Genomic DNA, 14,460 nt, shown 5'->3' with positions numbered 1-14,460 from the left:
AAAAAGTTATTTAAAATGTCTGCCTTTTCCTAATCTTTATTAACTAACACACTTATCTCTGTTTTCAGTGCAGCTACACTTTAATTGTGTTCTTTTTTTTTTTTGAGAATTTATGTACTTGAGGTTTGGGGGGGCAGGTTTTGCTGTGTTTGGTTATCACTTTTTCATTTTCTAGTTTAGCCAATCTAATTGCCTTTTGGAATTCATTATCCGCTTCCTTATATCTTATCCGATTTCTTGGTTTACCTTCCGCTAAGCAACATTGGTGCAATTTTGTTTCTTTTATATGTATTACCCAACTGTACATACTGAGATTGTACCTTTATAATATTTGTTAGAAGCTATACACTTTATTATTATTTGGTGTTCTTTCCCCACACTAAAGAGTTAATGCCAGTAACTCTGTTGTAAAGCTGCCCTAATCTTATTGAAATTGGCCTTTTAAAAATCATGTTTCACTATACCCCACGTGTATTTGCTTTTTTGAGTTTATTTTAAAAGACTCCATATAGAGATCACTATTTCCCAAGAGCTCCCTTACTTGAATGTTTGTCAAAAGATCAGTTGGTGCTTGTACCAGTTGTGACATGGTGTCATTTAAACACATTCAAAAACCGTATTCCCCTTGCTGAACTACTAGTTCCTCTATCCAAATTTATGTTTCGATAATTAAAACAGTCTAACAATAACGTGTTACCCAGCTGTGTAGCTTTCCCAATTTGCTCTAACATTTATGTTTAATGTTTATAAATGATCTTGAAGACGGCATTGAAAGTCATCTGTTGGGGTTTGCAGATTACACAAAACTAGGCAAGAAAATACAGTCTTTACACTTTATATTATATTTACCCAACATATTTCTTCTCTACAGCGCGAGATTTGGACAATTTGAGGAACTGGTCAGGCAAATGGCAAGATTTAATACAGACAAATGCAAAGTCATACGTTTTGTAATAGGAAACCCACAAGCCACTAATACATTAAATAAAAAAGCACTAGGGAACAATTATAGATAAACTAGGCAACAGTATTCAATGCTGGTAAGCTAGTAAGCGGCTTTTGTGTATAAAAAGGTTTTTATATATATATTTTTTTATTGATGTGATCCAAATATAATTTTGCCTCTACAAATCTATGGCAAGAGCCCCACTGTCAATATGCAGTGCAATTTTTGGTACCAGTTTTAAAGAAGATTATTGCAGAACAAGATGAAGTGCATATGTGAGCTGCAAAACTAGTGGGGGTGGAAAACATTAGATATGAAATAAGGCTAAAGATGGCACTATACAAATATATACATGGTCAGTACTGACCGCTATGCTAACATGTCCATTGAAGAAAGGCATTTTTGCTTACAGCAGAGGAAATGGTTCTTTACAATAAGAACAATAAAGATAGAGTTTCAATTTGATTTGATCAGATTTTATATATAAATTAAAAACAAAAAAAACTCTTGGATACTTTTTTGCATAAACAGAATATTTAAGGATATAATTGATATGTATTTAAACAGATTGTTGATTTAAGGATAAATCTGATTGCCGTCCAGAAGTAATTTTGTTAACAGAAGTGGCTACAATTGTTTTGTATTCTTCAGGGTTGAACTTTATGGACTTTCATCTTTTTCAACTTACACAACATTGACAGACAGATAAGAAAGACAGCAGTAACCTGAACATTATATATTACAAGCATGTCACTGCTGGGATCAACTGATACAATATACAGCATACTCCATACTACAAAAGCTTTAAATCTTAGAGGTTATAAATTCACCTGAGGTAAAATAATAGTGAATTAGTTACAAAGCATGATCATACGTTATATAAACATGCAACCATAAACTGCAGCGTGCTCGATCTTATCAGCTGATCCCAGTAACAGCCTTACAACATATGCATGTTTGTGAGTGTTGGTCTTGTACTGTACTGTATAGTGGAAGCTTGACCAAGTTCAGATTAAATGTTCTCCTCTTCTCACAGGTGCATCATTACAGGACCATGTTAACATTTTCATTTAAAGAGATGCCAAGTGGATTGATACCCTCATAAAATAACGTAATGCTTTTTTTATTTAAGATCTGCTAAAATGTGTGTGCTTTGTAAGCAGTGGTAGACTAATGCATAGTTTATTGCTATTTCATAACTAAACCCCCATTATTTTATCCAAGATCAGTGGCTTAATAAACGTTAAAACCTAGCTTAGAATGGTGTGTACTAAATGTTGTATATGTTTTGCTATACATATGATAAATAAATTAGTCCATTTTAGAACAAACATGAAAAAGTTTTAGGATGGTAGAGAATGGAAAATAAAAACCAAAACAACAAAAACAAATGCAGGAAATCATTAAACCTTTGCTATAAAATACAACCTTGCTTTATGGCTGCTCCTAAAATGTGTTGATTGGAGACAGAAAGCATTGTGCTGTATATGGTCTTTTTTGTTTATTCATCAGAAGGCTCATAAAAGACCACTCCAAAGAAATGTGTTCACACCAATTATCCTCTCAATTTAATCTGACTTAAGCTTGGTGCTTGCTGTTCTTATCTTTTCAATTAAAAAAACCTTCATGGCTGCAGAACGGCCTGTTTGGTATGATTTGTGCTCTCCTGTCTTGCTGCAGATCATTAATGTTGTATATTAAGGATACACAGCAAGGAGAACTGAATTTGAAGAAAACGGAGTTAAAGACCACTTATAAAATGCTTCATATATTTCATCATGCCGATTTGTACGAAAATACATCTGAGATACGTTGCACAAGAAATTTATAATTTAAAACAAAGGCAAAATAGATGTGACATAAGAAAGAAAACTATCCCAACATAAATTAAATATTGTGATTATTTGTAATAATGAACATTAGATATGTCAACGAATAGACAGAAACGGAACCATTACAAGAAATACCTGTGTATTTGCAAATGCAAACACGAGATAAAAATGTCAACAGCGGTGTGGTAAGATTACAAAACAAAATTTGCTTACAGCATATGTACACAAACAGTTTAAAAACAGAAAATATATAAAAAGATATGTAAATACACCTTTGATTTTTATAACAGCATTTTATATACTGCCCAAAACAGACAACCTTCAAATGTTTGCAATGTTAACACACACACACACACACACACACACACACCTCTTAAAACAAAAACAAAAAAGTAAGGAACTAAAAACAAATTGTACAAGTAAACCATGGACTGAACATATATCGAAACAATGAGATAAACAAAGCTACCCTCAATCATAAGGACACATGTACCCTATTTTTCAAACTGCACCTATAAAAGGAAAACTGTGATTCTGCAGAAAGGAGTTTTTTGTCTTTTGCTTCTGAAAAATCACACATCCGCAAAAAATACTTAATCTAGGAGAAAATAGGTACTTTACAAATCTCTGAAAGTCAGCCCTACCCGTGGGCTGTATCTACACTTTTTTTTTTTTTTTCTCTTGACAGTTTTCTAAATTGGTTCTGCCACTCTGAATTGTGCATCAGTAGTCAGATGAGTTTCTTTCTGTCTTTATTACGCCATTGTGTAACCATAGCTTCCACAGTGCAAAGCCACAAGCAGTCTGTCCTTAAGGATCTCCTTACTGGGATATTCAGGTAACTTAAGCATATTGATACTGGAAAATATAAAGAAACAGCATTGTTGCAGAGTTAATAATAATATATATTTTTTAAAAGATACAAGACATGTCCTTGTTTCACAACAGCAAGTAAAATATATGGAAGCTTAAAGGGACACTATAGTCATCAGAACAACTACCCCTTATTGAATTTGTTCTGGTGAGTAGAATCATTACCTTCAGGCTTTTTGCTGTAAACACTGCGTTTTCAGAGAAAATGCAGTGTTTACATTACAGCCTTGTGATAGAAACATAGAATGTGACGGCAGATGAGAACCATTCAGCCCATCTAGTCTGCCCAATTGTCTAAAATACTTTCATTAGTCTCTTATATTTAAGATAGCCTTATGTCTATCCCACGCATGCTTAAACTCCTTCACTGTATTAACCTCTACCACTTCAGCTGGAAGGCTATTCCATGCATCCACTATCCTCTCTTCACTGGCCACTCCTCAGATGGCTGTTAGAGATCCTTCCTGGGTCATTGCTGCCTAAAATGCATCCAAACATGCAGTGTCTCCACCCCTTGCATGCAGACACTGAACTTTCCTCATATAGATGCACTGATTCAATTCATCTCTATGAGGAGATACTGATTAGCCAGGGCTGTGTTTGAATTGTGCTGACTCTGCCCCTGCTCTGACTCCTTGCCAGTCTCAGCTAATTCTATGGGGAAGCATTCTGATTGGATCAGGCCACCACTTCTGATTATGTCAGCAGGCAGGTCAAAAGGAAACCAGGACAAGAACAGCAACTTCAGGCTTGAATACAAGTAAGATTTTACTATATTTAGGGAGGCAAGAGGGGGCCAGGGGGACTAGATGGTGGTTTTAACACTATAGGGTCAGGAATACATGTTTGTGTTCCTGTCCCTATAGTGTTCCTTTAATAAAGAAGTTCCATACTGTTTATTTTAATTATAAATAAGATGTTAAAAAAAACAATTTAAATTAGCAAAATATTTGTAGGTATAATATTTTAATTGCATTAACACTTCTGAAATCCTAGTGGTGAATTAGTCTTCAAGCGGAAAAATATGTTAAAAGTCTCAAAATGTCCCATAACTAACGCCCTTGTTTAATATTTTTGGATAAACTTTTTTTTCTACACATAAAATATCAAAATATATCACATAAAAAAAAGATATCAATATAGCAAGATATTACAAAAATAAATATTTTGTATAATAGCAAGACATTTCAAAAGTAATTTAAAATCATTTGAAAATCTTATCCAACAATATTAAATCAAGGTCTACTTCTTAAAAATGTTAACAGTTTTATTGACAAAGTAGGTTCTGTAATCCCCAAGGACTGTGTGCTATGCCGTCCTTGGGGACCTGGCTCTAAATGCCGGCGGGCAGCATGGTACATAAAATATAAATAATTAAAAAATATATGTGTGTAATTTTGTTTTAACTGTATTTTGATATTAACATATGTTAACAAAATACACGTTGAACGAAATTATATATATATATATATATATATATATATATATACACACACACACTTATTTTAATTCTACATATATATTTATGTAATATTTTTACATAATCAAGTAATTTTATTAATTACAATTTGAGGGGCCTGCCTGATAACCCAAGCAGAAAGTCCAGAGAATTTTATTTGCCAACACTATATTTAAACATGTACCTTTCCAAGACACCATAAAACCTGTACATAGCCGGTTCTGTTTAACTCGGGAGACTTTGCTGAACACAAATATTAGTGTTTCAAAACCGTAAAATGTATTACCAAGATATCATCAGCAGTAAAAATTCAGTTTTTTTTTTTCATTTTTCACACACAAACGGCACTTACACTGACAATATAATTGTTGTGATATGTTTTACAGTTTGGAAACACTAATATTTGTGTTCAGCAAAGTCTCCTGAGTATAAAAGTACCCCTCATTTACAGGTTTTATGCAGTTTTCAAAAGTTAGAGTCAAATATAAGGCTTGTGTTTCAGTTTTTTCACGTTAAAATTTGTCAGATTGGTTATGTTGCGCTTGAGACCATATGGTAGCCCAGGAATGAGAATTACCCCCATGATGGCATACCATTTGCAAAAGTAGACAACCCAAGGTATTGCAAATGTGGTATGTACAGTCTTTTTTAGTAGCCCCTTTTCACATACACTGGCCTAAATTGACATTCAAATTAGTTTTTTGCATTTTTCATACACAAACAAATATTAACGCTAACTTTGGACAGCGTTTGTGACTAAGTGGCTACTAAAAAAGACTGGACATACCTCATTTGCAATACCTTTGGTTGTCTACTATTACAAATGGTATGCCATTATGGGGGTTATTCTCATTCCTGGGCTACGATACGGTCTCAGAGGCAACGTAACCAATCTGGCGAATTTCAATGTGAAAAAAATGAAAAATGTAACATACTCTATTTGACCCTGTAACATCCCAAAACACCATAAAACCTGCACGTAGGAGGTACTGTTTTACATGTGAGACATCTCTGAATACAAATATGTGTATTTTATTGCAGTTAAAGCAAACAGTTTTATGACATTCACGGTTAAAATGTCATGCAGAACTAAAAAAAAAAAAAAAAATTCTTGATTTCTCCCATAATGTTTTATATTTTATTCAAATTAAATTATGTTTCATGGCTAAATATTTGATGTTAAACGAAAGCCTTATTTCTCCTAAATATAATGATATATAATAAGTGTGGGTGCACTTAATATGAAAGAGGTGAACAGACATATAGTCAAATTCCAAGTTTTCTTTACGTTTTATTTTGATCAAAATGTGTACATTTTCAGTCCTTACGGGGTTAAAACAAACAGACCCAGAACACTTTTTTTTTTTTTCTCAAGCCTTTTAATGTTCAACCAATGTTATACCATATCAGGTATATGTAAATGGTAACAAAAGAGGTTTGTCCTGTATGGACAAAATGGGCACAAAAATCTCTAGTCCTCTTATCACAAAATCAATCATACTCTGTGTCCCTTCGTGTTTATACTGTAGCAGGTACAATAAAGTTACATTTTTATTATCTTAACTGGACAGAGACACGGAGAGGCCGAACTAGAATAAATATATATAATTTTTTAAATGTTAGCGGATATATTCTTTTTTAACGTTACTACCATACCAAGTGCTTGATGTTGGAAGTAGATTTGATGTATAAGCCACAGCTGCGATTGTGAAATTCTGTAGCCCACTTCCACCCATGATGTATGCAAAACCGCCATGAGGTACCCTAGAACTGCAATGAAAATGTCAAATCAATCATGACTTACAAGATATGCAATTGAATGTTTTATTACAATAACAGGAACACATGCACTGTTGACATGAAAGCACATTATTGCAGCTACATTTCATGTGTAAAACTGAAATTTATGAATAAATGATGAGAAATTGTTTCAAGCAAGAAAAAGAAAAAAAAGCATTGTAAATCAGTCAACTAAGAGCAATAACTGACAATACTCGGCATTAATTCCCTGAACAGATTATCCCTCCCACGAATGACTCACTAATGTTATTAAGCAGTACCTACAGCCTAGCTCTCATACAATACACAGCAAGAAAAATATGTATATGTATTTTGGTTTTATTTTGCCTCTAAAAATGTAGCAGTAGTGTATTATCATTAAAGCTAAGGTTCTAATTAGAGTATGTAATCTTAGAGGGGGCGGTCACTTCTTTGGGTATTAGATCAGTGAATAATCCACTGATAACTTATGTTAACCTTTTTAATATAACAATTATATTAAAGATTTAGCAAATGCCATAACACTTAAGCCATGCCAAAGGATGCGTTAAAAAAAGAGGTAGAAATGTTTCCATTTCTATTTCTCCTCTTCTCTAATTTGTTTCTGTGCTGACTGCCAGATGTAAAGGGTGACGCTTATAACCATGACTGATGAGGAACCAAAATGGAGGCACACAGTTGCAGAGTAAAGAGGCGTGAATTTCTACATTTAATTTTGCTTTACATGCCTCTCGTATAGACACTTGTTAATTATAAAGGGTAAGTAAATGTAATATTAAATTTAATGTAAAGTTATTCTAAGAATCCTTACTTGGGTATCATTGACTCCTCAATTTGAAAAATTGTATTTAAAGAAAAAACATTTTCAGGAAGTATTACTTTACAGAGGGTAGTGGATGCATGGAATAGCCTTCCAGCTGAAGTGGTAGGGGTTAACACAGTGAGGGAGTTTAAGCATGCGTGGGGTAGCCATAAGGCTACCTATACGATAAGGCCAGGGACTAATTAAAGTATTTTTAAAAATTGGGCAGACTAGATGGGCCAAATGGTTCTTATCTGCGGTCACATTCTATGTTTCTAAAAATCTTGGGCAATGACAGTTCCAGTTTAAAATGTATTATACCAGTATTATCTTCTAACTATATAAGAACAGAAACCTCTGCAAACTTTTGAGCATTCCAGTTAATGGCAATATTGAATGAAAGTACACAACATAACTGACTAGCTAGAACTGTTCATGCTAATGCACGAAAAGAAAGCATGCAAAGGGACCAAGAGATGTCCAAGATGGACAAAGGGACCTAAAAAGAGAATAAACTGGGATTCCTAGAAATTAATGAGGGAGGCATTTTAATCTGAAATGGTAAAGCGGCAAAAACAATTAATAATAAACAAGAATAAAAGTTCACAAACAAACTTGTCAGTAACACCAACATTTATGACAAAAACGCAAATTTAATTTTGTTTTACATAAATTAAGCAAATGATCACATTCAACAACAAGCAAGGCTCGTTTGTTCAATTATTACATATACTTTATGTTAACATATTTTGTGTATTTGTATTATTACTGCTTTATGTAGGCCAATCACTGTTCTCATTGTATTCTTGTTTTACAATAGAGTAAAAACCGCGAAAAGTTATGCAGCTATTTATTCTTAACTTGGCTAAGGGAATGTGTGCCATGGGGTTTCAGGACGCCATGGTGTAATGACAGGTCATTGTCCCCGCCCACTCCGAAGCTGTCATACTCACCTCACCCCATCCAATCGGATTAACTGCCCAGTTACGCAGGTAGTCCCCTAACATCCATTTGGAATCATGTGATTACAAATACAATGTCGCATCCAATTAATTTAAGCAGGTGCTGTGACATTGTATTCTGCCGCTCGCTTTCCTCACTTGAATCTGAGTGTTACCAAGTTAAAGAAAAGAGGGGAACAATAGTTTGCTTTAATCCCTTAACTGGAAATAATCAAATATTGATCAGCGCTAACAGACCACAAATAACGGCAGCTCACCTATGAAAATAGAGTTCCCTCTTAGACCCCACACAACAAATAGAGATAAAAAGAAAGGAAAGAGGTAGTGCCTATAATTAAGAATATTAAAATATTAAATAGTCCAAATGACAAACTGTTGATAGTAGATCCTAGACCAAACATAACTTGCGATCCAGTGGAATATAAAAAACAGAGAAAAGAACTCCAATGGTACAGTATATATGTAGAAACTCTAAAAAGATATGTATGAATGACATTTTTATTTTATTTTTTTTTAGATCTTCAATCCCTCTATGTCCCTACTATTTTTGTCACACCGGTTCGGATTCAAGATCTAAAAAAAAAAATTAAAAAAAAATTGAAAAGAATAAATCTAGAGCTCAAAACGTACTGTAGTACTAAACTTTGCGACACCACAAACGTTTTAAAGTAAAATATAATGAGAAAAATCATGTCAGATTCCTTACAAATCCGTACTGTCTAGATAGCATCACATCAAAAAAATAGATATAAATATTCTATAGAAAATATAAAGGCTGATCTCAACAAACATTAAGAGTAAGTGTATTGTGTACTTGTTGACTGGGATGAAAGGGATATGGTCATGAGTTTCTATTATTCTATTTACATTTGAATACATCCTTGAATGCTATAAAATATTTATTTAGGTCAATATAGATGTAAGTCTGCAAGAAAAGAAAAGCATAACTTCTTTATTCTTACATCCTTTATATAGGATTTGTGTTAAGGCAAACTTTTACTTGTCACTGTGTCAACCATTTCCCATGGGCCATGTTTGTCCACTTTACTTACTGAAAAAAAAATGCTTAAAGGGACACTATAGTCACCTGGACAACTTTAGCTCAATGAAGCAGTTTTGGTGTATAGAACACGCCCCTGCAGCCCTCACTGCTCAATCCTCTGCCATTTAGGAGTTAAATCCCTTTGTTTATGAACCCTAGTCACACCTCCGTGCATGTGACTTGCACAGCCTTCCATAAACACTTCCTGTAAAGAGAGCCCTATTTAGGCCTTCTTTATTGCAAGTTCTGTTTAATTAGGATTTTCTTATCCCCTGCTATGTTAAACGCTTGCTAGAACCTGCAAGAGCCTCCTGTATGTGATTAAAGTTCAATTTAGAGATAGAGATACAATTATTTAAGGTAAATTACATCTGTTTGAAAGTTAAACCAGTTTTTTTTTTTTATGCAGGCTCTGTCAATCATAGCCAGGGGAGGTGTGGCTAGGGCTGCATAAACAGAAACAAAGTGATTTAACTCCTAAATGACAGTGAATTGAGCAGGGAAATTGCAGGGGAATGATCTATACACTAAAACTGTAGCTGAAGTAATTTAGGTGACTATAGTGTTCCTTTAATAAATAGCGCACTTTTACAAAGTCATGTTAGGATTTCAGATGGAGAGGTAGAAAAGAACATCATGATGAACCAGAAAAAAATAATATTTGTGAGCTTAATAAAAGAAAACCAAAGGTAATTTGTCAATACAATTTACTGTGAATTTCACACACTGCTCTGAGCTCTTTCCAAACGGATTAGTTTGCCCTTGAAATTATGAGCATAAAACTGTACAAATGCATAGGTGGCCAACCAACCGAGATCTGCACAGACCTCGCTATCATTGAAGACTTTGGGTATTAATCAATTTTCTTAGCATAGTGAAGAAAAAAAAAATCTAATAAAATGCTGGAGTTCATACAACTTTGGCTACATGTTTCTAATCCATGATCTCCATGGGAAAAAAAAAATTGTCAAGTTTTTCAGGGGGGTGGGGGTGGAGAATAAATAAAAATGAAAAAAATAATAATCACACAACAAGCAAGTAAATGTTAAAATAAAAAAATATGAAGTTTCCAAATTCTGTTTTTCTTCTGTTTTGCAATGTCAATAATCTCTATTACAGGGCTTGAAAAAAGTATTTCAAATCAAGGAACCAGTGTTTTGTTTTGTTTTGTTTTAGCTAAAGAAGTTTAATTTTCAATAAGAAAAATGCAATTCTTAAAGGGAAACTATAGTCACCAGAGCCACTAAAGGTAAATGTAGCTGTGCTTGTGTCTATAACCTGTCCCTGTAGGTTTTTCAATGTAAACACTGCCTTTCAGAGAAAAGGCAGCGTTTACATTGCTGCCTAGTAACCCCTCTAGTTACAGTAACAATGTGCAGCACCTATGTTCAGAGTTTCCATGCTCTGCATGGAGGAGCTAAATGTTCTCAATAGAGGTGCATTGATTCAATGCATCTCTATGGGGAGATACGGACTGGCACAGCATGGTGTTTTGCTGCGCATGCCCAATATCCTCCCTATGCTTTCATATAAGAAAGCATGGACTTAGCTGAGATCATAAAGATTGATGTTCTCAGCCATTAGGGTGGGAACAGCCGTGGCAAACTGGCACGGCATGGGAACAAAGGCGAGTAAAAGCACCTTTCTCATGCAACTGGAGGGGGGAGAGTACCTAAACAGATACACTCAAAGACACACACACACACACACACACACACACATTTTCTCACACACTCGCAAGGTGACCATTTTATTTTAATTTGAGTCCATCCTTTGGAAGAGCTGAAGTGGATGTTTTACCTGGGCTGCTCTCTAATCTTCCTGCAGTTCCTCTCTACTCCCTTGCGCGCGCTCTCTCTCTCTCTCTCTCTCTCTCTCTCTCTGCTGTGATGCCTGGGCCGGAGTGACATCCTATTCTGGCTCCTGGCATCATAAAACAGCACGCGAGTGAGTAGAGGGGAACTGCAGGAAGATCACTGCTCCCACGCACGCCGCCTACAATGTTTCCATGCTCCCGCAGGTGGCCGGCTCCCATGCTCCCGCGGGTTGTAACCTTACCGACAGGGCTGACAATTCCCTGGGATTTGTCGAGCCTTGCTCTAGTAGTATAGATCATAATCTCTGAGGTATGCTAAAGAATATTAAAATGGTCATTCTAAGATTAATACATCTCAGTGTACTGGTTATGCCAATAACATGTGGGCACTGTCCCATGTTTTTCTGGTCAAACCATTTGTAAGCAATTTCACAATAATGGAACTCTCTTCAGCACACAGCAACCACTGAAAATAAAAATCCCCTCTCTACTACATGTTGACCAAAAAAAAAGAAAGAAAGAAAGAAAGAAAAAAAAAAAAAACGACATTATGTTTTGCCTATTAAGACATTTGTCACGAACAGCAAGAGGGAATGGCATTGTTCTTTATTTGGGCGCAATGTCTTGGAGATAACTTTGTGACAATAATTAGCTCTTTTGTCCTGCCTGCAGGACAAGTACATTCTGCACTGACTGTAAGGTTGTGACAGAAAACCTATTGAAATGTATTATTACAGTATGTTGTGCACTGCAAAGATTCAAAGTCAAACAGGTCTGTGAGTCAAATCGTAAGTATATATCTACATTTGGCAAGCAGAAAGAGAGGGGAAAAAATAAAGAGAGCACAGTGAAGGTGTGACTTATTTCTCCAAGATGCCAGCATAGTTTCCCATGCCTCCATATGCATAGCACTATATTGTTTCATAAACAATTTAACCATCAGAAAGAAGGCAGTCCTTTACTACTCTGAGGCAAATGTACAGCAGGAGACAAAGACATCCAAGTTATGCTATAAGACATTCAGGAATCATAAAAGCCACAATCATAAATGTATTTGTTTTACCAGATCCATTGAATTAATTTTATGGTCTGCAGCCAAGGGAAAGAATGTTTGATTTTGTCACTGAAGTGGTACTAAAGGTATATTCAAAAGGAGATGAGATTGTAATGAATAAACTGCAAATGCAGAAAAAGACTGCGAGCCAGGGAAAGGAGTCATATTTACTCGTAAAATAAAAATAAAAGAACAGCTAATGATTAGGAAGCTGGAACCGAGTTTTCATTTTTTTCAAGAGTTTGATCCACAATGATTGGCAAAAGCCTTTTCTATTTATTTTCAACAATTTCCTCGAAAGGTGGGTAATAAATAAAATACTTAAACCACTTTTTCTTTTTTTTTATTTGCGGTGCGAAGTTGAAAAAAAAAATGTAAAAAATAAAAAAATAAAAAAATGGAGTATGTAATTCTTTAATTCCAATTCCTGGAAAGAAAAAGCTTATCACTGCATCTACATAGTGGCAGTTGAAACGCAGCATGAAATAGCATTGTCCCTATTTCGTCTATAATCTGCTTGTGTAACTAGATGTGATTTGCAAGGAAAATCATTCTCTGAATGTATTACTCACCTGCCCGTTACAAATTGTAAAAGCAAAACTCTCTCTTCCTGTGTTAATTCTTGCACCACTTCCCAAAACCACTGTAAATGAAAATATAGCTGATGTAATAAAGATATCTTGGGTAAAAATTGACAATTGATATATACAGTATATGTGGGACAGCCTGTGCATAGTAATTTACCTTTAGAGCACATCAAAACAAGGTTCAATTACATGGCTTGTAGATTTCATCATCATCATCATAATTATATCTAAATATTACTAACCAAGATACATTATGTGTTTGGTTAGGAGTTCTATTTGTTATTACACCCAGATTAATGGAATTTGTTTTAAAGACATTGGAAATAGTACGGTAATTCTCAAAACATGCAAATCTGAGATCCTACTGCTAGAGCTCCTCCCACTAGGCTATCTCACTGTCTAAGAAAGCAGTATCTATTTTGTTCTCCATCAACAATAAATTGCACATAAAGCAATCGGTAGGTCATTAATATATTTTGTAACAAATATTTTTTTTAAAGTTGCAATGTTCCTTAGTTGCCTATAGTACATATTGTTGCTCCAGTTTTTATCTGTCATAAAGCAACACTCTAAAGCTGGAATATAAGTGCAAATGTGCAAAATTCATTGCCCTGCACCAATCAGCATCTCCTCATAGAGACGCATTCTCTCTCCATGCAAAGCACAGAGAAATCGAACATCAGTCATGCAAAGATTGCCAGACCAATATTTTTGACAGTGATTGCCACTAGAGGTGGCATTAGGCAGCAATGTAGACACTGCATTTTCGCACTATTTACACTGCAGGGATAGTCTTTATGCACCCAAGCATTAAAGGGACACTTTAGTCACCCAGACCACGTCAGCTCGTTGAAGTGGTCTTGGTGCAATGTCCCATGTCCCTGAACCCTACTACAGTGGTAATTATTGCAGTTTTTGAGAACTCCTCCTGGTAGAGAGCCACTTTCGGAATTGAAACAGACCTTTTGTCCGTTATCGGACGCGCTCACGCTCTGCATGAGGACCGCCAGCATCAGATTTTTTTCCCCCCATAGGAAAGCATTAAATAATGCTTTCCTATAGGGAAATCCTAATTCCCGTCGGCGGGTGAGGACCATGGGCGGAGCCTGACCCAGCGCCGAAGGACATCAGCGTTGGATTTAGGTAAGTGGCTGAATGGGTTTTAACCTCTTTAGCACCGCAGGAGGGGAGGGAAGTGCCTATAGTGCCAGGAAAACAGGTCCCCTTTAAAGAGACACAAGCACCCACACCAGGTCCCTTAATGCTGCAAAGGTAATAATTGCTGTTTTTAAGAAACTACAATAATTA

The 14,460-nt window shown here is 35.3% G+C and overlaps 1 protein-coding gene across 2 annotated transcripts in view; it reads right to left on the bottom strand.

The window, feature by feature from the left end:
- Positions 1-2,900: 2,900 nt before the first annotated feature.
- The window catches only part of HACE1 (HECT domain and ankyrin repeat containing E3 ubiquitin protein ligase 1), a 78,607-nt gene continuing 67,047 nt past the window's right edge, over positions 2,901-14,460 (bottom strand). For both annotated transcript variants that reach the window (XM_063443549.1, XM_063443548.1), the window contains exons 22-24: positions 13,138-13,208; positions 6,767-6,880; positions 2,901-3,636 (exon numbers count right to left, since the gene is read on the bottom strand). In XM_063443549.1, coding sequence (XP_063299619.1) covers positions 3,534-3,636; positions 6,767-6,880; positions 13,138-13,208 — 288 coding nt within the window. In that variant the 3' untranslated portion in view covers positions 2,901-3,533. The remainder of the gene's footprint in view (positions 3,637-6,766; positions 6,881-13,137; positions 13,209-14,460) is intronic.

The sequence above is a fragment of the Pelobates fuscus genome, chromosome 2, assembly GCF_036172605.1.
Source record: "Pelobates fuscus isolate aPelFus1 chromosome 2, aPelFus1.pri, whole genome shotgun sequence".
Taxonomy (NCBI): domain Eukaryota; kingdom Metazoa; phylum Chordata; class Amphibia; order Anura; family Pelobatidae; genus Pelobates; species Pelobates fuscus.
Note: the sequence above shows the minus strand (reverse complement) of the source record. Positions and strands in the feature narration are given on the sequence as shown.